This window comes from Galeopterus variegatus, unplaced genomic scaffold (genome assembly GCF_000696425.1).
Source record: "Galeopterus variegatus unplaced genomic scaffold, G_variegatus-3.0.2 Scaffold632, whole genome shotgun sequence".
Classification (NCBI taxonomy): domain Eukaryota; kingdom Metazoa; phylum Chordata; class Mammalia; order Dermoptera; family Cynocephalidae; genus Galeopterus; species Galeopterus variegatus.
Window position 1 is genome coordinate 228,991 of NW_007726743.1, and position 22,975 is coordinate 251,965.

At 44.2% G+C, this 22,975-nt stretch overlaps 1 protein-coding gene across 2 annotated transcripts; it reads left to right on the top strand.

Annotated features, from left to right (window-relative positions):
• Positions 1-319: 319 nt before the first annotated feature.
• On the top strand, positions 320-21,594 carry CENPV (centromere protein V). 2 transcript variants are annotated; one of them, XM_008570803.1, is made up of 6 exons: positions 321-437; positions 1,901-1,999; positions 6,911-7,042; positions 12,599-12,668; positions 19,999-20,113; positions 21,221-21,594. In XM_008570803.1, exons 1-6 carry the CDS (start codon positions 400-402, stop codon positions 21,343-21,345), a joined length of 579 nt encoding a protein of 192 aa, XP_008569025.1. In that variant the 5' UTR covers positions 321-399; the 3' UTR covers positions 21,346-21,594. The 2 variants fall into 2 exon arrangements, with proteins under 2 accessions (XP_008569026.1, XP_008569025.1); XM_008570804.1 differs by lacking the exon at positions 6,911-7,042 and having other exon boundaries at positions 320-437.
• The last annotated feature ends 1,381 nt before the right edge of the window (positions 21,595-22,975 follow it).

Here is a 22,975-nt window from a genome sequence, read left to right on the forward strand (position 1 = left end):
CCGCGGGGAAGCGCAGGCCCGCAGCTGCCGCGGGGAGCCGGCGCGGGGCGAGGCCCGGCCCGGGGAGACTCCGCGCCCTGCCCCGACCGACGCTCCCGGGGGCTCGCTCTGCCGCCGAAGGGGACACTGGCCAGGGCAGCGAGGCGTGTCCGCGGTTCGGGAGCGAGCCGTGGCTCCGGCACGGGCTGCCGTGTTTTCCCCAAGTGCGGCTGGATCCCTGCCCCGCAAAACAATTGTGCTACGGAGAGATCTCTTTAACGCCCTAATAGTACATCTCGGTGTCAATTATCTTATGAATTAAAAAGAACATCCAAAGCCAGAAAAAAAAAAAAAAAATACATGAATAACCTAATAATTGCGTAACAACCTGAGAATTATTCCTTTTTTTTGAACAAAAAAATGTTCCTTCGTCCTTGTTCCGGAAGAAATCCTCCCAGGTGAGTCTTCTCAGAGGTGGAGTGTTTGGCTTTCTGTGAGCCCCACTTCATTTATCCTCTCGGACTATAAACAGAACATTAAAAAAATATTCATCAAGCATTTTCAAGCACCTACAGTATGACACCTACTAGATACAGGGGATCTAAAGATCTTTATGAATGTAAAACTCAAAGTTCAGGTAAAATTTTACTTAAAACAAACCAAACTGATAAATGGTCAAGAAAAAGGTTTTTAAAATGTTTTTTGGTTGTTTGTTTTTTGGGGTTTCTTTTGGCGGCTGGTGGGCATGGGTCTCCTAACTCCTGACCTTGGTGTAACACCACCATTCTCTAAACAGCCTAGATAACTGGCCAGCCCACATCTTAAATGTTGACATAAAAAGATCAGATGTTTTTCACCCGTCAGATTGGCCTGAGTATGTACTTAACGTTTATTTAAAAAAAAAAAAAATCCACCAAGTTAATTTATATGGAAGAAGCATGTATAACACTGCCCCGTTTTTGTTAAAATATTACATAGAAAAAAGATTGGAGAAATAGTGGATCCTTCTGAGTGTAAAGATCACATGAGGCTTTCACTTTGAACACTTACCAAAAATGGTGATGTTTGGATTTTTTACAATAAGCATTATTTATGTATGCAGAAAAAAATTAAAATACACCAACTTGTAAAGAAACACGAAAAAGCATTCAGTCTTAATAGTCAAACACATGCAAATTAAAGCTACAGTGAGCTATTTTTCTCGTAATTATTGCTCGGAAGGAGTAGCGACATGTTTTCCCATTATTGGTAAGAGTGTTTATTCTTTTTGGAAAGCAATCTGATGATATTTATTAAATCTTAATGTTCAGTTATGGGCCTGGCTTATATATAAGTTTTAAAAGGGTTAAATTTGTGTGCAATGTATCTGAAATTATAAGAGCCTTTGTTACTTTCTCAGAAGGGTTTTCTGAATCATCACCCTTGGTCTGGTATCCTGTCTTTTTCATAGCAGCTTGTATCACCTTTATCACAATCATAATTAAATATTTGGGTAATTTGTTTGATGGCTGCTTAGGGTTGGTCAGGGCAGCAAAAAAAATTCTTAGTAAGTATTCGATACATAAATTAAAATGTTTGGTATTTGATATATAAATAAAAATGTTGGATATATAAATAAATAGAAACATTTTCCGAATTTTTGGAATGTTTTATTTTGCAATTTAATAAAATTTAAGAAGTGGGAAAAAAGAGAGCTCATCGGCAAAGAAGGCACTGAACCTATTCTTTTATAAAATTGACAGTGCCTCCTTAAAAGCAGAAATGCTTTTGGTTGACACGTAGAAAAGACTTTTTTTGTGCTATCTTGCTTCTCTCTTTCAATAACAAAGTGAAAGCTCAAGAACAAAAAGAGAGAAAGTGGGAGCTGTGCCATAGGCTGCTGCCTGACTGTTCTTGTCTTTCTGACTGTTGTTTCCTGTAGTGAATACCAGGGCCTGGTGAAGCACACAGGAGGCTGTCACTGTGGAGCAGTTCGTTTTGAAGTTTGGGCCTCAGCGGACTTGCACGTCTTTGACTGCAAGTGAGTATTCTCTCTTTCTAAATTGACTTAAAAACTTGAGTTAAAATGCAATGCTTCCACATAATCTGGGGAGTTGGGGTATAGATGAAACATTGGCCTTGAGCTGATAGTCATTGAAGTCAGGTGATGGATACATAAGGGTTCATTGTATTATTCTTTCTTCTTTTGTATGGCTTGAAACTTTCAATAATAAAATTTTTTTAAAAGGTGGAGGGAGGCTAAAAATAACTAACTGCTGTGTGTGTGCATGCGCACAGAGCTCCTACAATACAGCCCCCAGTGACACAAAGCAGGGTCCTCAGGCTTGTGGCTGCAGAGTCACCCCTCAGACTGAGACTGCTAATGAATTGGGGCAGTTAGCTGGAGCTAGGTCAGGCTGGGCAGAGTCCGTGTAGGAGTACAGAGTTGGGGAGGGTTGGAGGGGGCATGAGTGGAGGGTGCGTACTCCTGGAAGCTGCCTGTACTTGGCCCTCCCACTCTGTCCTTTGGATGAGGCAGATGGTACTGCCAGGATCTGTGGAGGGCTTTCTTCTTAGGACCTTCCCCAGCATTATGATAGAACAAGGATGACAGGCTCTGATGCCTGGACCAGCAGTTGGAATTATTCAGTGGTATCCAGTCCTTTTTGACCTGAGGTGGTCCCTGAATTACATATGAATAATAACTAAATACTGTGAATTACTCAAATGGAAAGCTGACTAGGCTACTAACAGTAGAGTCTAGATTGGGAAAAAAGCAGTGTGGAATAATGTAGAATAATTTTTTAGAGGATTCTATTCTAAATTAGAATTTTTAAAAAGGTAGACAGAAAAGAGGAGACTTCAATTTAATTCCAAAGATGGCTAATTCTGTGGGGAATCTGTTTTACTCAGAGCTAGATGTGTTGAGAGGTGTTTGCACAGAGAAATCCAAGACAACGTTGGTATTACAGCTCTTTTTATTAGTTTACAGCTCTTTTTGGTGTTACAGCGCTTTATTGCTTGCAAGCAAGGAGAGCACAAGCATCAGGCTGGTGTCTCCCTGAATGAAGGAAAGGGGCAGCCTCATATAGCCAAAATTTCCCACCCAAGTTCTCATTTAGGTCCTCTTATGCAAATGAGGGATGCAATTCTGTTAATCCAGATTGGTTGGCTATGAGACGTAGCTCATTGGTCAGTTCTGGAGACAAATTTGCATTCGGCCCTTAGGGCAGCGCAAAACCACTCTCACCCTTTCCTTAGCACACGGGTGCAGGAAGCAAGTTAGGTTACAGAAGCCAAAGTTCACGATTAAGACAGACGAGCATAAAATTTCTAAAACAGTTTCTCCAGCGGAAGGGGCAGTTTTAACAATCAGAAAATGCTCAGTGTTCCCTGCTTCATTCCCCACTGGTTTTATGTACATGAGTCAAATCCTAGACTCATCAGCGTTTAATCTGGTGTAATGGGTTCTTAAAACCATAAGCTTTATTGATTGGACTCTTTGATTACTGTATTTTGTGAGGCCAGTGAGTATGCAGGAGCCCACAGTAAAGAGTAATAAGATTATGAGTAGAGGTCCCGTTAGAGCAGTGAGGAGAGTTGTTAACCAGGCGGACCAAGAGAATAAGTTTTCATACCAATATGGTTTTTGTTTCTTATATCTTCCCTTTCTTTTAATCTTTTTCTAACTAGAGAGAGGCTGTCCTTTATTACACCTGAATGATTTGTATAAAAGCAACAGTTTTCTCCTAGAGCTACACATAGTCCACCTTGTTTAAGGAATAAAAGATCAGGTCCCGTCCTATTTTGTAATACTACCTCCACTAGGGAATCTAAGGAAGGTTCTAATCGGCTAACAGATTTTTCTAATTCCCCTAAGTCTAGATCGATTTGTTGGACGTAGGGCTTTAAAGTTTTGATTGCTTGTTATGAGAGCCGTGGTGCTCATAGCTGCAGAGCCTGTAATGCCAAGACCTACAAATAGGGGAATCAAGACAGGAACTGCTCATTTTATGAGGAGGTGCTGCCTCCCTGCTTCTCCTTCATAGTAACAAATTTGGGGAATAATATAGACAATTACACAAAACTCAGTCTTATTAGGTGTAAGGAAATATTGAATAGCTATGCATGGAGTCAATCCTGTCAAACAAGCAAACCAAGCATGAGAAGGGGCAACAAGGTCCGTGGGTTGTACTATTAATGGTTACCGCATATGTACATGTGGTCTGATAGGGGGACCTTTTGAGGTCATAATCATTAGTTTTTATACAAAGTCCTTGGTTTTGCGTACCACCAAGCGTGAGTCTGAGCTTTCATCCCCATGGACACAGTCTGTCTTTGGTGATTTTAGTTAGATTCAGAGACCTAACAGTTTGGTTATTAGTGCCTAAAGAGTTGTTTATCCCTAGGCCAACATAATATGGTGGCTCTGGATTTAGGCATAACCAGCAATCAGTTGTTACATTTGGGTTTGATTGGTTGGTAAACATAAAAACGGAATCTAAAGTTCCTAAGAAGGGGTTGGTGAAAGCATAATCGGAGGTGCGGTTGAGGGACTGGGGCGTTGGAGCTTGGGGGGACGGGTTAGGGTTTAGGGAGCATGAAGGAAGGGGTAGGAGATCCTGGTTAGGGCCTATAGGGATGTTTAATTGATTTTCTCTTTTTTAGTTGAATAGTGAATTCTCCCCCAGGATCTATCCCATTAACATATAGTCTTATGCCCCAGGTTTTGCCTGCTTCTCAAGTATCACTCATAAATGGACTCCAGAGTCTGACAGTTAGGTTGATAGGATTGCATGCCCTTGGCTTATCACAACCTGAGGGTGGGAGTTTTTTGAGGGATATATAGGAGTCTGTGTGAGTCCAGGAGGTCTCAGTTTACAACCCCAAGAAGCACAGTGATATTGTTGGTGCCCCTGATAGGAGGGCTGCAAGCTGCGGGACAGGCATAGAATTGGGCTTGTTGGAGGTTTTTCTCATCTTGGCTGTCACAAATGGTGTAGGACGCGAATCTGGTTCCGGTCATGAGCTCACATAGGTCTACTAGGAAAATGGGGGCACCGGGGGTGTGGACAGACCGAATAACCTCCACAGTTACAGTATCCCTTAATTCCCAGGTGTAATTCTTAGGTTATTGAGGGCTTCCTGACATAGATATTACACAATATAAAACAATTAAGACAGTTAAGGGGATGAGCGAGTGAGTCTTATCTTTAGCGGGTCTCCTGTGGAGCGTTGCACCGTCCATTTTTCCTGATGTTGTCCTAGCTCTGTTGATTCTGGAGTGGAGGCTCACTTAAGCTGAGAAAGATGTATCCAACGGTGCTTTCCTGCTACCTTTGCAGCCATCGGGGTGATCAAGATGATGGGGAAAGGTCCTTGCCATCTAGGTTCAAGGGTCAAAGGATGGTGACGTTTCACCTATACGAGGTCACCTGGTTGGTATGGGTATGGCGTCAGATCCTTTGTTGGCAGGTAGGCTTCTCTGACCAACGGATGGATCTGGTTCAACACCTGTTGGAGGGCTTGGAGAGACTGCAGGAGATTATGGTTAGTAAGCTCAGCAAGTTTGTCATCTCTGAGGCAGGGTAGCAAAGGAGGTGGTCTCGCAAACATAATTCCATATGGGGTGATCCCATTTATATATGGGGCTCATCTAGCCCTTAATAGGGCAAAGGGAAGGAGGCTCACCCAGTTTTCACCAGTCTCCAATTTTAATTTAGTCAAAGTTTCCTTTTTTTTTTTTTTTTTTTGAAAGATGACCAGTAAGGGGATCTTAACCCTTGACTTGGTGTTGTCATCACCACGCTCAGCCAGTGAGTGAACCGGCCATCCCTATATGGGATCCGAACCCGGGGCCTTGGTGCTATCAGCACCGCACTCTCCCGAGTGAGCCACGGGCCGGCCCCAAAGTTTCCTTTAAAGTCCGATTCATCCTCTCCACCTGTCCTGAACTCTGTGGCCTATAAATACAGTGTAAGTTCCATTTTATTTGTAGGACTTTTGCTAATAATTGAGAAATTCAGGCTATGAAAGCTGGACCATTATCAGACCCCAAAGTTATAGGCAGACTGAATCGGGGAATAATTTCCGTAATAATTTCTCTAAATGTTATCTGAGCAGTTTCAGTCTTTGTAGGAAAAGCTTCCACCCACCCAGAAAAGGTGTCTATAAATACCAAGAGATGTCGGTACCCATACTGTCCCAGTTTTACCTCGGTGAAGTCAACTTCCCAATGTTCTCCAGGGTTAGATCCCCGTGTTCTGGTTCCTGTAGGTGCTTCTGGGTTTTGTCCTGGATTTATTTGTGAACAAACTTTACATCATTTTACAAAGGCTTTTGTTAATTTGTCTAAATCGTGAATATAATAATTTTTCCGCAACAATTCAGTCAATTTAGTAGCTCCGAGATGTGTCCCTTGGTGTAGCTGTTCTATTAATAATCTTACTAGTGCTTTAGGTAGATATATTCGGTGATCTGGTAAGGTTTTCCAACCTGTATCATTGTCCTTAGTGTCCAATGCTTTGGCATGTATGATTTCTTCTTCAGTGTAATGTGGGACTGGTGGCAGATGGGTTGCTGGCATGACTACTGAAGAATTTGATGGCCCCACTGATTTAGTGTGGCCTCTTTTGCTGCTCCGTCTACCGCAGCATTTCCTTGGGCCTCATCAATTGAGTCACCTGTTTGGTGTCCTCAGCAATGGATAATGGCCACCTTTTTAGGATAGCATATGGCCTTGAGGAGAGCTAGAATCTCCTCTTTGTTTTTTAGGTCTTTCCCTCCCGATGTTATTAGTCTTCTTTGTTCTAAAGGGTCCCATGTATGTGGGCTGTGGCAAAAGCATATCTGCTGTCAGTGCATATGTTGACAGTTTTGTCTTTTCCATGTATTAGAGCTTGTGTTAAGGCTACAAGTTCAGCCTTTTGAACGGATGTCCCTTGGTTTAAAGCCTGTACCCAGATGACCTGTTCCCGTGTGACTACAGCTACCCCGGCATACCTGATTCCATTGGAGATGAAGCTGCTCCCATCCGTGAACATCACCTCATCAGGGTCCGGCCAAGGCACATCAGTCAAGTCAGGTTGGAGTCCTTGCAGGGTTTCTATAGTTTCGAGGCAGTCATGGAGGGGTTTCTCCAGGTCATCATCCGGGAGGAGAGTTGCTGGATTCAGAGCTGTAGTCTTAAGAAACTTTATTTGAGGCTGGTCTAAAAATAAAGCCTGGTATTGAGTGGTGTGGGCGTTGGTGAGCCAACGCTTGACTGCACTTTTCAGGAGAGCTTGTACAATGAGGTGCTACCAGGCTTATATTCTGCCCTAAGGTTAGTTTATCTGCTTCCTTCACCAATAAAGCGGTTGCGGCTATAGCCCGGAGACAGGCCAGCCATCCAGCACCTACATTATCCAATCTCTTGGAGAGGTAGGCCACCGGCCTTTTCCATGGACCCAGGGTCTGGGTAAGTACTCCCTTCGCTATGCCATGTTTCTCAGCAATAAACAAGGCGAAGGGCTTATTTACGTCTGGTAGTGCTAGGGCAGGAGCCGTGGTAAGCACCTTTTTCAAATCATTGAAATCCTGTTGTTTAATCTCAGTCCACAGCAGGGAGGTTTGTTTTCCCCCAGTGCTAGAGTACAAGGGCTTAGGTATTTCAGCAAACCCAGGTATCCAGAGGTGGCAGTAACCTACGGCACTCAAGAATTCATGGGCCTCTTTCTTAGTCCTTGGGGTTGGGATCTTTAGAATTGTCTCTATTCTGGAGGACAAAGTTCTATTTCCTTTCTTTTTTTTTTTTTTTTGTCTTTTTTTCATGTCCGGCAACGGATCGCAACCCTCAGTGTCGCGCCCATACCAGACCAGGACCGGCAACGGGATCGCAACCCTCGGTGTTGCACCCACACCTCGCTCAGCCAGTGAGCGGGAACCGGTCTGTATGTGGGATCCGAACCCTCGGCGGGAGCGCCACCGCACTCCTAAGCGGCGCACTGTAGCAGTGTGCCATCGGGCCGGCCCTATTTCCTTTCTGTAGTTCATACCCCAGGTAGGTGGCTCTTGGGGTTCATAATTGGGCCTTTTTAGCTGAGACTCGATACCCTAGAATTTGTAATTCCCATAATAAGTCTTTTGTGGCCTCCTTGCAGGTCTCATAGTCTTTAGTGGCCAACAAAAGGTCATCTACATATTGTAGTAGAGTGACCTCAGGATGTTGTTTTCAGTATGGCATGAGATCTTGGCTCAATGTTTCGTCAAACAAAGTTGGGGAATTTTTAAACCCTTGAGGTAACCGTGTCCATGTCAGTTGCCCCGAATATCCCCCCTCTGGATCTGTCCACTCGAAGGCAAATAGAGGTTGGCTTACCTCGGCCAGCGGGAGGCTGAAGAAGGCATCTTTAAGGTCTAACACAGTGTAGATCTGGTGAGATGGTGGCAGCAGTAGGCTAAGGAGGGGGTAGGGATTCAGGATGGTTGGATGGAGGGTCTTCACGTGTTTGTTCACTTCCCGTAGATCCTGAACAGGTCAGAAATCTGAAGTACCTGGTTTTTGTACTGGGAGGAGAGGAGTATTCCATGCTGACTTACACGGAACTAGAATATTAACTTCCTTTAGTCTCTGGATGTGGACAGCTATTCCTCGTTTGGCTCCCAAGGGAGTAGGATATTGCTTCACTTGGATAGGAATAGTCTGGCTTGTAAGCTGAACCACGATGGGGGTCGGTGAATGGCTACACCTGCGGGGTTTGTTTCTGCCCATACTCCTGCGATTTCTTGTTTTAGTTCCTCCATGGTGGAACTTGAGTCAGTGGGCAAGGGAGCCTTCGTGGCTACCATACATTCTTCACTGATTGGGCACGTTATCATTATTTGGGTAAGGGGTACAAGATTAAGAGTCAGTCCCATTGTGTTCCCCTTGAAAGATATGGTGGCCTGTAGCTTCTGCAGTAAGCCCCTTCCCAGCAGTGGGTATGGGCAATCTGGCATGACAAGGAAGGGGTAATAGTCCCTTGTCCTAGGTTAGTAATTCTTGCCTTGGTCCAAGGGTAGGATTGCAACTTTCCTGTAGCCTCCTGGACCAAGGTTTTTCTAGCAGATAAATGTCCATCAGTTTCAGTTAGAACAGAATAAGTGGCCCCTGTGTCTACAAGGAAGGCCACTGGTTTGCCCCCTACTTGTAAAGTTACCTTGGGCTCCTGGGGGCTCATAAGTATGGAGCCCTGGCCTCATCAGTCCTCAGAATTATCTAGCTGTAGAACATGGGCATTCTTCTTATTTAGTAGGGGGCATTTGTCCTTCCAATGGCCTTTCTTCTTACAGAACACACATTGGTCCCTCTCTAGAGGGGCCCTGGGCCTTCTGGAGGAGTTTCCCTTCTGTCCTATTTGAGGTCTCACATCTTTGGGTCCCTTTAATATAGCTCTTTGGGACTCAGTAAGCGCAGTTACCATTATCTTAGCCATTCTTTTTGTTTGTTTTTCTTCAGGGCTATCTCTGGCTTTATAGACCCTCTGGGCTATTTCAACTAGCTCAGATAACAGTTTCCCTTCAAATCCTTCCTGCCTCTGAAGTTTCTTCCTAACATCAGGGGCTGACTGAGTAATAAAGGCAATATTTATTGCCCGCCTGTTTTCTGGGGCCTCAGGGCCCACAGGTGTGTAGACCCTATAAGCTTCCATGAGGTGCTCCAAAAAAGTGGCTGGGGACTCGTTTGGTCCCTGAATTGTTTCACTTACCTTTGAAAGGTTTGTGGGACTCCTGGAAGCTGCACGGAGTCCTCTAAGGAGAGTCTGGTGATACAGATCGAGATCCCCCTTATCTTGATCCATGTTTGGGTCCCACTGGGGTTTGTTTGAGGGGGATATGCATTCAAGCTGAACAGGGTCATCAAAGCGTTGGCCATCATGACCGGTAACAGTCTTTAAGGCCTCGCAGCGGATGCGCTCACATTCCTCCAACATGAAGAGTCTGGAGGAGCTGCTGGCAATCATCCCAGGTGGGCTGGTGTGTAAAGAACAGTCTCCAAGAGGGAGATGAGACTGTGTGGGCTTTCAGCAAAGGAAGGATTCTGGTTTTTCCAGTTATACAAATCTCTCGTGGAGAAGGGAATATAGACCATGAAGGGGGTTTGGTCTTGACTTCTGCGGGGGAGGGAGCCTGTCAGATTGGGAGTAGAGGTACGGGGGAAGCACCATAAGGAGAAGGGTCAGACTCAGAGTCCCTCCCAGTCTGGTAAGTGGTCCACTCCTCATACGTGGGGGACTTAAGAGTACAGTAGAGTCGGGAGAAGTAGATTATGGAGGAGGCACACTAGGAGAGACAGGAACAGGAAGATCAATAAGGTTCTCTGAGGCATCCTGGAGAACAGGAGGCTTAGCGGGTCTAGTTGGAAGAGGGGACTTAGTCACCAAAATTTTTTCCTTTTTCTTATCCCTCTTTTTGCCATCTTGTTTGTCCCCCTTCCAGCCATCCAGATAGGCAGACCTAGGTTTCCCAAATCGGGGCTGAAGACACTGTTTCAACTAGGAGGGCATCTTGTCCACGATCTCCATCCAAACCTGAATATAGAGAACCTGATCAGGGTAACCTGGAGGAGAAGTCCCAAGACAGCAGCCCTGGACTTGATAGGCTGTTGGGAGATCAATGGTCCCATATGGGGCCATCCCACACCAAATGTGGGCCATTCTAATTCAAAATTTTCTGAGGTTGTAGGGGTCTGCTGAAGCCCCGAAATCAGCAGCCTTTTTCTGAAACTAAAGTGAGTTATCATTGCCTGTAAAGGGGTGACCCCGCAAACGGGCCGGGAGATATTCTTTCCCATAATACTAATCAAGACTACACAAACTGATGCACAAAGTATCTTCACTTTTTGGGAACTGGGGCAGAAAAAGTCAATCTAAAAGGTACACCGACTCAATGAGATGGCTAGGAAACACCGTAATGACAGGAGGTATAGGAATGCCAAAAAAAATTTTTTTGTATTGGTGCAGTCTCTTGGGGCAGCGGATACCAATCCTATGGCCAGTATTAGGACAAGTAGCGCAATAAAGGTTAGAGACACAGGATGGCATATACTTATCATGTTTCACTATGGCAAGCTCACATCAGGACCACGGTTAATGACACACAACTGGCAGCACACAAAAGACAGAGACAAGTGGCCACGTCAGATTCCAAACAATTCCAAACCAAAGGACCAAACATTTCCAGACCAAAGGACCCAATGATGTTTTGTGGAAGTCCTAGACTTGGGAATTAGTGCTGCATCCAATCTTCCACAAAGTCCCCAAATCAGAGCTCTGATATCCAAATGCAAAACCAAGTTTTTTGAGATCTCAAACCAAAACTTACCTCTGGAGGTTCAAAATGCAGAGTAGGAGGATGAACAAAGATGAACAAAGACTTTGGTGCCAATTGAAGACAATTGAAGAATTTGGTGGTGTTTGGGCTTTTGGGCAGGGGCCAAAGTATCCTAGGGCCGAGGAACATCTCTTTGGTGGCCTCCCCTAGGATCTGTGGCGAGACCAACCCTGGGGCTGAGGAATGTCTTCTCAGTGGCCTCCCCTGGGGAGACTTGCCACATTGCCCTTCATCGGGAGCTGTGGTTTCTGGTTCCTTTGAGCGAGCAACAGGAAATCTCACTGGGGCCTCCAAATGTTGGGAGGTCCTCGCACAGAGGAATCCAAGACCAACATTGGTATTACAGCTCTTCATTAGTTTACAGCTCTTTTTGGTGTTACAGTGCTTTATTGCTTGCAAGCAAGGAGAGCACAAGCATCAGGCTGGTGTCTCCCTGAATGAAGGAAAGGGGCAGCTTTATACAGCCAAAACTTCCCACCCAAGTTCTCATTTAGGTCCTCTTATGCAAATGAGGGGTGCAAGTCTGTTAATTCAGATTGGTTGGCTATGAGACACAGCTCATTGGTCAGTTCTGGAGTCAAATTTTCATTTGGCCTGTAGGGCAGCACAAAACCACTGTTACCCTTTCCTTAGCACAGGAGTGCAGGAAGCAAGCTAGGTTATAGAAGCCAAAGTTCACGATTAAGACAGACGAGCATGAAATTTCTAAAACAGTTTCTCCAGTGGAGGGAGGCAGATTTAACAATCAGAAAATGCTCAGGGTTCCCTGCTTCAGATGTAGAGATGAGCAAAGAGGGAAACCTAAGCTTCCTTGTCCATTTTTGGTGAGGATATCTCAGAGGCATAAGATTATAGCAGTATTTGAAATTTGTGTGGTTTTTTGTTTGTTTTGGCAGCTGTCCAGTATGGGGATCTGAATCCTTAACCTTGGTGTTATAACACCGTGCTCTAACCAACTGAACTAACTAGCCAGCCCCCTGAAATTTGTTTTAAGTGTCTTTCCCTTAACTGGGGGGTGGGCAGCAGAGCCGTGGTTCTGTTGGTCCTGGTTGTCTTAGCAGTGTGTAGCTTCGACTGCTGGCTTTGGGACCTGCAGGCTCCACTGCATGTGCAGATCAGAGGCCAAGGTGTCCAGTCCATCCTCCTGAGCTCCCCTTCCCTGGACAGTGCTGAAAGGGGCTTCACTGTCAGGGTCAGCTGGCTTGCACATAAGGACAGGCTGGGCTGCTTGGGCACACAGGATGTATATGGCCGTTCACAATCTGGACTTTGCTCTGTCTTTCTGTAGCTGCAGCATTTGCAAGAAGAAGCAGAATAGACACTTCATTGTTCCAGCTTCTCGCTTCAAGCTCCTGAAGGTTAGTGCTTAAGAGCAGGGTCAAGGAGTGCAGAACCCATTTGTGAGGATTTGTGAACCCTGACTTATGGTATGTCCTCTGTAGAGTATGGGGGGCAGGAAGTGTAGCAGGGCCTCTCAGGGCATCAGTTTCCCTTTTTTACCCAGGTTTCATGTTTACTTTTAAAAGGTTATGTTATTTGTTCCCTTTATTTTTTGGAGGCATATTTGATATTATTGTAGAAACATTTTCAAATTCAGAGAATAAAAAAATAATAAGATCACAACCAGTTTCAGATTTCTCTGTTCTTTCTCCACTCCACTGCTTCCCTTGACTAGTCTAAACAATTAATTAATAAAATTGCCCAAATTCTATTAACCAAAGGTAACCACTATTAATATTTTGGCATATGTTCTTATGCATTATTTTCTACACAGGTAAATACATCTAATTATATTGTCATTTTTTTAAAAGTTGAATTTTATCATTCTTTCTATTTATAACCTGCTTTTATCATTTTCCAATGAAAAACATATAATTCTTATTTTTAACTTTAATTTTATTATTTTGGAGAATTCTTTTCCCCCACTGTCCCCCAGGCCTCCAGGCTCTTGCCTACACCCAATTTCCTGGTTTACTTGTCGCATCATTCCTGTGTTTGCAGTATCAGACTTCTAGGTTGAGTCCATTTTTTCTTGCAATTATGAACACCACTGTGGTGAACCTCCCTGTGTATAGATCTTTTGACAATTTAGAAATTTTTTTTAGGATCTATTCTCTTAGAATTAAAATCTCTGGGTCAAAGAATACTTTTTTAAAAAAGCTTTCAACACATGGGTGATGTGGGGTTGGGTGGGGCTTCAATTCCATCTTTTGCTGCCACTTCCCCGTCACGGTCTGACAGACCTCTCTGTGCCTGTACTGGTAGTTTTTGTGTAATTATCTGCCTCTTTTACTTGACCATGAGTGTCTCCGAGGCAGGTACCACCTTTCCTCATGTCTGACCCACTCCTGGCCTCGGAGGGCTTGGCATTGAGTTGGGCACTCAGCAAGTGTCTGGGAAGACTGACCAAGTGAACAATTGCATAAGTCCTGGTCTTTCCAAGTTAGTAAGAGTTAGTCCTAAGTGCACTGGGTCAATTTGTCTCCTTTTCTTTTGCCTGTCCCTTGATTATTGAACAACATACTGGTTGGTTTGGGTGTCTGGTAGGGTAGGTAGGTTATTTTTGGAGTAAGTACAAAATGTATTCATTCATTCAAGTATTTATGGGGCACCTACTGTGTGCCAGGCACTGTTCTACTGAAATAGCAGTTGACATGACAGTCAAGCCCCTTATTCACCTGGAGCTTACCTTCTATAGGTTGGGAGACAGATACATAAGTAAGAAAAGAATCCAGTAGTTTAAGTGCTATTTAGAGAGTTAAGGTGGAGCAATATGATAGAGCATAGCTGGGTGGCCACGTTAGATTGATTGTGGTGTTTAGATCTAAATGATGATGATGGCATGTGTGCATGTGGGGGGCAGGAAGAGGGTTCTGGGCAAAAGGGACAGATGGTGGGTAGTGCAGAGGGCTTCTAGGGCACAGGCTTGGCATGTCAGAAGAGCTGAACAATGGCCGGAGGGTAGTCGGTGGGGTGGGGTGGGTAGAAAGTGGACTGAGATGGGTCTGGAGAGTTAGGCAAGACCAGATGAGGAGACAGAGTCTATGCTCAGTGTCGTGTGAACCCACGGAGGATTTTATGCAAGGTAGTGACATGATCTGATTCAGTGTTTTGAAAGCTCACATGGGCTGCTGTGTGGAAAATGGCCTGTAAGGGGTAAGTGTGGAGACAGGGAAGCAGTTAGGAGGTGGTTGTGGTATGCCAGGTGAGAGACAGTGGAAGCTTGGGTTGGGATGACAGTCATGGAGAGAGAAAGAAGATAGGTCACTGGAGACATGTTTCACAGCAGTGGTTCTAAAACTCGAGTGTGTGCACAGTCACCTGGAGGGCGTGTTAAGTCACTCCTGATTCTGTAGGTCTGGGGTGGGACCCAGGAATTTACAGTTCTTACAAGTCCCAGGTGAGGCTGATGCTGATGCTGCTGGTCCAGGGACCACACTTTGAGAACCACTGTTTTAGAGGTAAACAAAACTACAGAAAGGACTGGATGTGGAGATGAGGAAAAGAGAGGAGTCGAATTTGCATCCAAAACGTTGGGCCGGAGCAACGAGTTGAATGGAGACACTGGATCCCAGGGGAGAAGTGGGTATGGGGTGGGGGTTGGGGTGCTGGAATCAAGAGTTCTGTTTTGAAAAATATCAGTTTAACGTGTCTTTTGAACATTCATATGGATAAAGGAAGTGGGTAAGTCTGGACTTCAGGAGAGAGGTCAGAGCTGGAGCTACCAGCTTGGGAATTTGTTGGCGTATCAATGTTATTTAGAGCAGTGGGACTGCATGAAGTCAGCTGGGGAAACGGTAGCCAGAGAAGGGAGAGGGCTGAGGACAGCCTTCGGGCGTGCCAGCATTTATAGAGAGTTGAACAGAAGAGGAAGGGAAGTGAGCAGAGGGGCCTGAGAAGAATGGCTAGCAGGGAAGGAGAAAAAACAGGACAGCATGGCGTCCTCAGAGGGATACGTCCCAAGGTGGGAGGAGTGCCACTGAGAGGTCCAGTTAAGGAGAGCCCAGGGTCAGGAGGAGTGACCCTCAGGTTTGTTAGCTGGTCACTGGTGATTTTGACTGGACAGGAAGACAGGAAGACAGAAGAAATGACCAAAGAGGTTGACTGTACAGCAGAGTTGGACGATGATAGGCCGTGTGTTCTCGTGGGGAGTAGGGATGGTGGGGTCAGGCTGGCAGATGCACAGAATGATGTGGGGATGAGGGACAGTGGTAAGAAACCTCCACCTCTTACCCTTTGGCCACCCAATGCTCTCCCTGGAGGTAAACCACTGTGTCTCGGATAACTCTTCAGAGACGGATATGCATTTAGAAGCCCGTACAAGTATATATCCTTTAAAAAAAAAATAGAAACCGTAGTATACTACACAAAGTTAACTTTATAACCTTGGAGATTTTTCCATATCGGTATTTGTGAAGCTGCTCATTCTTTTCAAAAGTTGTAGAATATTCGGTTTTATGAGTGTCCATAATTGTTTGAGCCAGTCCTCTATTGGTGGACATTTTTAATTTTTCCAATCTTTAGCCTTTACAAATGGTGCTATAATACCATATACCTGTGTCATTTGAAACACAGGGAATTACATCTGCAGGATAAATTTATAGAATTCCTGTGTTAAAGGATATGTGCACTTTTGGTAGATGTTGCTAAATTTTGCCAATTCATATTCCCATGACTGATAGATGAGTGCATATTTCTCCTCATATTCATCACTATTGTTATTGAACTTTTTGATTTTCTGCCCACCTGTGAAAAATATCTCATTGCAGCTCATCAGTGTGGGTATCATTGCATAGGTTTAGGTGCAGTTTGTTTTTCCTTTTCTCTGAACTGTCCATTCATGTCCTTTGCCCAGTATCCCATTAGTATAATCCATTAAAGAAATTAGCCCTTTGTCTCTGATGGCTGGCAAATATTGTTTCTTAAGCCCTTGAGCAGTGCTGTTTGGGGCCGGGGAGAGATCCAGTGAGCTTTGTGTAGGCCCGGAAGACAGACATTTTCACTCGCTGATGTCACAGGGCGTCCTGCCTCCCCGTGGAGAAGGGAAGGCTTGAGGCTGAGTTCTGTGCAGTTGACCTAAGAGAAGCTGTGAGCTATCATGCTCCAGACTGAAGTGTCTCCAGGTAGTGTAGGTTAGTCCCTGTCCTCAAGAAGCTTCCAGTCTTTTGTGGGAGATAGGGCATGTCCTTATAATCTTGAGAGCCTTACAAAAGGGCTTCCCCCATTAACCTTTTAAAAAGATTTTTTTTGGGCCGAGCCCGTGGCACACTCGGGAGAGTGCAGTGCTGGGAGCGCAGCAGCGCTCCTGCCGCGTGTTCGGATTCTATATAGGGATGACTGGTGCGCTCACAGTGCTCACTGGCTGATCACGGTGCGGCCCGTCTCAAAAAGGACAAAAAAAAAAAAAAAAGATTTTTTTCTTTTTTTGTGGCGAATGGCTTGTATGGGGATTTGAACCCTTGGCTTTGGTGTTACAATGCTGTGCTCTAAGCAACTGAGCTAACTGGCCAGCCCTAAAAGTTTTATTTATTTATTTATTTTTATTATTTTATTTAACATTTTTATTTATTATTAGCATATTCATTTTTTACAAATTGTGATATTTCTTTATGCCCTTTGCCCTACCAATCACTTCCCAATCCCTATCCCCCACCTCCAGCATCCTTGGGTTGGTTCTGTCCTTCTGAAAGTTCAGCTTATTGTTGTGGTCTTTTCTCTCTTTCTTTCCTTCATTCATTCCTTCCTTCTTCCCTCCTTCCCTCCCCTGCCCCCTTCCTTCCTTGCATCCAGTTATGAGTGAGAACATGCAGTGTTTCTGTTTCTTTGTCTGGCTTATTTCATTTCACATAATTTTCTCCAGACTCATCCATGTTACTGCAAATAGCAGAATTTCATTCTTTTTATGGCTGAGTAATATTCTATTGTATATATATACCTCATTTTCTTTATCCAGTCATGTGTTAATGGACATTTAGGTTGGTTCCATGTTTTGGCTATTGTAAATAGAACTACAGTAAACATAGGAGAGTAGGTATCCCTTTGACATGATGATTTCTGTTCCTCTGGATATATACCCATCAGTGGGACTGCTGGATCATATCGTAGCTCTATCTGTAGTTGTTTGAGAAACCTCCATACTATTTTCCATAATGGCTGTGCGAGTTTACAGTCCCACCAACAGTGTAGAAAAGTTCCCTTTTCCCCACATCCTTGCCAGTATTTGTTATTCTTGGTCTTTTTAATAATGGCCAGTCTAACTGGGGTGAGATGATATCTCAGTGTGGTTTTGATTTGCATTTCTCTGATGACTGGCGATGCTGAACATTTTTTCAGGTATGTGTTGGCCATTTGTATGTCTTCCTTTGAAAAATGTCTATTCATCTCCTTTGACCATTTTTTAATTGGATTATTTGTTTTTTTATTGTATAGTTGTTTGAGTAATTTTTAGATTCTGGATATTAATCCCTTATGGGATGTATAGTTTACAGATATTTTTCTCCCATTCTGTAGGTTGTCTTTCTGCTCTGTGATTGTTTCCTTTGCTGTGCAGAAGCTTTTTGGTTTGATATAATCCCATTTATATATTTTTGTTGTTGTTGCTTGTGCTTTTGGGGTCTTATTCATAAAGTCTTCATCCAGTCCTATTACCTGGAGTGTTTCTCCTATATTTTCCTTTTGTAATTCTATGGTTTCAGGTCTTACATTTAAGTGTTTAATCCATTTTGAGTTGATTTTGGCATATGGTGAGAGATACAGGTCCAGTTTCATTATTCTGCATATAGATGTCCAATTTTCCCTGCCCCATTTATTTTTTATTTTTATTTATTTATTTTTTTCCCTGCCCCATTTATTGAAGAGGCAATCTTTTCCCTAATCTCAATTGATGCAGAAAAGTCATTCAACAAAATTCAACATCCCTTCATGACTAAGACTCTCAGCACATTAGGTATAGAAGGAAATTATCACAATACAATAAAAGCCATTTATGACCGATCAATCGCCAGTATCATCGTGAATGAGAACAGGAACAAGACAAAGATGCTCTCACTCTCACCACTCCTATTTAACATAGTACTGGAGGTACTAGCCAGAGCAATAAGGCAAGAGAAATAAATACAGGGCATCAAGATTGTAGAGGACGAGGTCAAACTGTCCTTGTTGGCTGACGACATGATCTTATATATAGAAAAACCTATAGACTCTACCAAAAAACTCTTACAGCTGATTAACAATTTCAGTAATTTTGCAGGATACAAAATCAACACCCAAAAATCAATAGTGTTTTTATACTCCAGTAACAAACTAGGAGAAAATGAAATCAAGAAAGCAAGCCCATTTACAATAGTTGCCAAAAAAAAATAAAATACCTACGTATCAATTTAAAAGGAGGTGAAAGATCTCTACAGTGAGAACTACAAATCACTGCTGAAAGAAATTAAAGAGGAAACAAAAAGGTGGAAAGACATACCATGCTCTTGGATGAGAAAAATTAACATCATGAAAATGTCCATTCTACCCAAAGCAATCTTTGGGTAGAATTTTGATGCAATCTCCATCAAAATACCAATGACATTCTTCACAGAAATAGAAATAGCAATCCAAACTTTCATATAGAACAACAAAAGCAATCCTAAGCAAAAAAAAGTAAAGCCTGGGCCGGCCCGGTGGCTCACTGGAGAGTGCGCTGCTTGTGAGTGCAGTGGTGCTCCCGCCGAGGGTTCGGATCCCATGTGGTGACCAGTTCCCGCTCACTGGCTGAGCGTGGTGCAGGCGCAACACTGAGGGTTGCAATCCCATTGCCGGTCCCCGGTACGGGCGCGACACCGAGGGTTGCAATTCCGTTACCGGCCAGTAAAAAAAAGACAAAAAAATAAATAAATAAATAAATAAATAAATAAATAAAGCCAAAGGCATAACACTACCTGACTTCAAATTATATTATGAAGCTGTTGTAACCAGAACAGCATGGAACTGGCATAAAAATGGAGACTCAGTTCAAAAGTAGAAAACCCAGGAATCAACCCACATACTTACAGCCAACTGATCTTTGACAAAGGCAGTAAGAATATTTATTATTTCTTAAAAAATTTTTATTGAAGGGCCGAGCCTGTGGCACACTCGGGAGAGTGCGGCGCTGGGAGCGCAGCAGCGCTCCCGCCGCGGGTTCAGATCCTATATAGGGATGACCGGTGCGCTCACAGCGCTCACTGGCTGAGCGTGGTGTGGCCAGTCTCAAAAAGGACAAAAAAAAAAAAATTTTATTGAAGCATTATTATGCGTATTTTGGGGGTACAATGTTGAGTATTATCACTTGTGTACAACACCTGTTGATCAAGTGAATATTATTAACATGTTCATTATCACGAATGGTAATTATTCTTTATGCCCCTTACCCAATCTCTCCCCACCCCCTCCCTTCTCCCCTCCCATCTCTAGTAGCCATAGATTTGTTCTCTCCTGAAAGATCAGCATATTATTGTGGTCTTTTCTTTCTTTCTTTCTTTCTTTTTTTTTTTTATCATTATACAGTGTAGTTGGCTTTTGTGGCCCTTTACCAATTCCTTCCTCCCCTGCTTTCTCACCCCCCTCAAAATCATATCTGTTCTCTTATCTTAAAAAGATTTATTTTTTAAATGACATAAAAAAAATCTCTTTATAAAAAGAGAACACCTATTTGTTTTCACCTAGGGAGCCGAGAGCATAACAACCTATACATTCAACACACACAAAGCCCAGCACACCTTCTGTAAGAGATGTGGTGTTCAGAGCTTCTATACTCCCCGCTCAAACCCCGGAGGCTTTGGTAAGTAAAGAGGATGGACCGCAAGCTCGGGGCGGGGGATGGGGACAGAGAGGCCCTGGGGCTCTGGGTTAGAGAACTGGCTGGGCAGGGAGGCTCTGGAATACGTGGCTTGCCTCCTGCCTGGCCAGGCCCTCTCACACATGTTCTAGAACAGGGCTCTTCAGCAGAGCTCTTTTCAAATGGTAAATCAGTCTGAATTCCGTATTGGAATATGGCGAAGTCTTTTCCGGGGTCCAGCTGGATCATTCTCATTCACCGGTGCTGTCAGAGCTGAAGGTCACGGGGATGACACTGAGGGGTGGAGAGAGGGTGGGTGGGGAGAGGCCCGTGGGCCAGGAGAGACAACTTTAATAGTGACAGGGGTTAAGGCAGTGAAGTTGGCAAGAATGAGGAGCATTGTTAATGCCATTTTTTAAAAAATTTGGTTTGTTCAAAAACAATCTGGAGTATCTCCAAGCCCCTGCTTGGATCTGGGGGGCAATAAAACCAACGTCAAATGTTGTTCACAATAACAAGTGCAGTGTGCGTCGAGGGGGTGAGGTCGAAGTGTTCCTGAGGACTCTCGTTCCCTGTACAAATGCAGCCTCCAGAGCTGTGGGGCCGCTGTGGCCATGACTGTCCTCCGCCTTTGTTTTTTCGGGGGGCATGATATCACCCTTGCCCCCCATTCTTTAGCAGCTCCTGTTTGTGCCTCACCTGTCACATGGAGACTCCTTCCTGCTTACCTCGTGAAACAGGAAATGGGAAAGTATTTAATTCTTAGAAAGTTATTTATCTAAACACAGGAAAGGCCGTGAAGTCTTCAGGCTGCCAGTCAGAGATTGCTCTAGGCTTGAGCCTTTCGACTGTTTTGTTCTCTCAGCTTGGTATCGAATCATGTCCAGCCTTGGCCATCCCTGGTTCAAGGCGTCTGATCCCTATCTGGCAGATGACAGTGAGCCAGAAATCTGACGGCGTAAGCTGTAGCGTATCACTCGGAAACCCTGATACGCAGTACAGCGATGATAGTACAGTGGTGCCTGCAGGTGGGGGTTTGTCCAGGAGCCAGTACAGTATCTCTTCTCACCTATACTTGGGACCTCCCTTTCTCTGTGCCACTTCCCCTAGGAATCGCCCCACACTGCCTGGATGAGGGCACTGTGCGGAGTGTGGTTACTGAGGACTTCAACGGCAGCGAGTGGGAAAAGGCCATGAAGGAGCACAAGACCATTAAGAACATGTCTAAAGAGTGAGCTTCTGCTTCTCGCTTCCTGAAAGCTGTTCCTGCTGCACCTTGGTGGTGCTCCTGTGTGGGACTATTGGCCCTGTTGGCCGGCGGCCACCGTGACCTCTGCGGTTTGTCCAGCTACCAGTTTCTTTAGGCAGCTCTCTGTCCTTCCTTAGCCCAATTTTTGATGTAGGCTAGTTGACATCCTTCCTTCTCTTCCCAACTTTTGTGTGATCTTTTAGGAAAAAAAATAAATATTTTTAACATTAAAGCAGTTACTATGGTTTATCATTTCCTTTGCACTTTGATTTTGCCTCCAGGGCTAGGCAGTTAGTAGAAGGTATTTATTGAGCACTGTCCAGATGTTTGCAACTAATGTGGGAAGAAGAGATGAGGCAGATGGACCATTATTAAAAATAGAAGACTGAATGATTACCATCCATGTGAGCTGTAAATATAAGCTGTAAATATTACCATCCATGTGAGCTCTAGGAGTTCAGAGGAGAGAGAGGGCTGGTCAAGGAAGACTTAGGGAGGGTACAATTTGAATCAATTTATTTTAAAAGGTAAAACAGCTTCTATTTTTTTTTCTTTTCTTTTTTTTTTTTTTTTTTGTCTTTTGTCTTTTTCCGTGTCCGGCAACGGATCGCAACCCTCAGTGTTGCCCCCGTACCGGACCAGGGACCGGCAACGGGATTGCAACCCTCGGCGTTGCTCCCGCACCTCGCTCAGCCAGTGAGCGGGAACCAGTCTGTATGTGGGATCTGAACCCTCGGGCGGGAGCGCCGCCGCGCTTCCCAAGCGGCGCACTTATCCAGTGCGCCACCGGGCCGGCCCTTTTTTTCTTTTTTAATTGTAATAAAATGCACATAACATAAAATTTATCATCTTGACCATTTGTAAGTGTACAATTCAGTAGTAAGTACATTCACGCTGCTGTGCAACCATCACCACCCTCCGTCTCCAGAATTCTTTATCTTGCAAAATTGAAACTCTACCCATTAAACAGCACTTTGAGTCTATCTTTAAGGGAAGCAAGATTTAGGACGATAGAAGGGGGAACCAGCTGTGTGAACTGACATATGAACACGTGCAGAAGCCAGGCGGGACTGCAGGCCTGTGATGGGAGGAAGGAATGGAGATCAGAAAGGTACGATGAAGCCAGACTGTGGATGGTCTTGGATATGAGGCTCAACAATTGGGTCTTTATCTTACAAGCGTTGGGAAGCCCTGAACAGTGTTGACGGTGCCGTCAGGCAGTCTGCTGACGGGTTTCCATCTCCTGCTCTCCTTCCCCCGCATTGCATCCTTTCATTACCAGCACTGAGTATACACATAATGGCAAACACTTGACAAATATTTGCTCTTTGCTCCAGGCAAATTAATCATTAAATGATTTGAAAGTAGTCTAGACAAGGAAAAGGAACAGGAGGAGGAAATAAAGATGACCAGTTCTCAGTTTGCTGGGCTGGTATCTGAGAGTCACACTCACTATAAGGGTGGAAGAAGCTAGGCGACCCCCAGGAACTGGACTTTCAGGGCCAGAACTCCAGGTATTCTTAACCACTTTTTAAAATTGTAAAATTGTATAGGTAAAACGTGAATGTATTCTTATATCATGAATGTCTCCTCTGGTCTACCTTTCCTATTAAAAA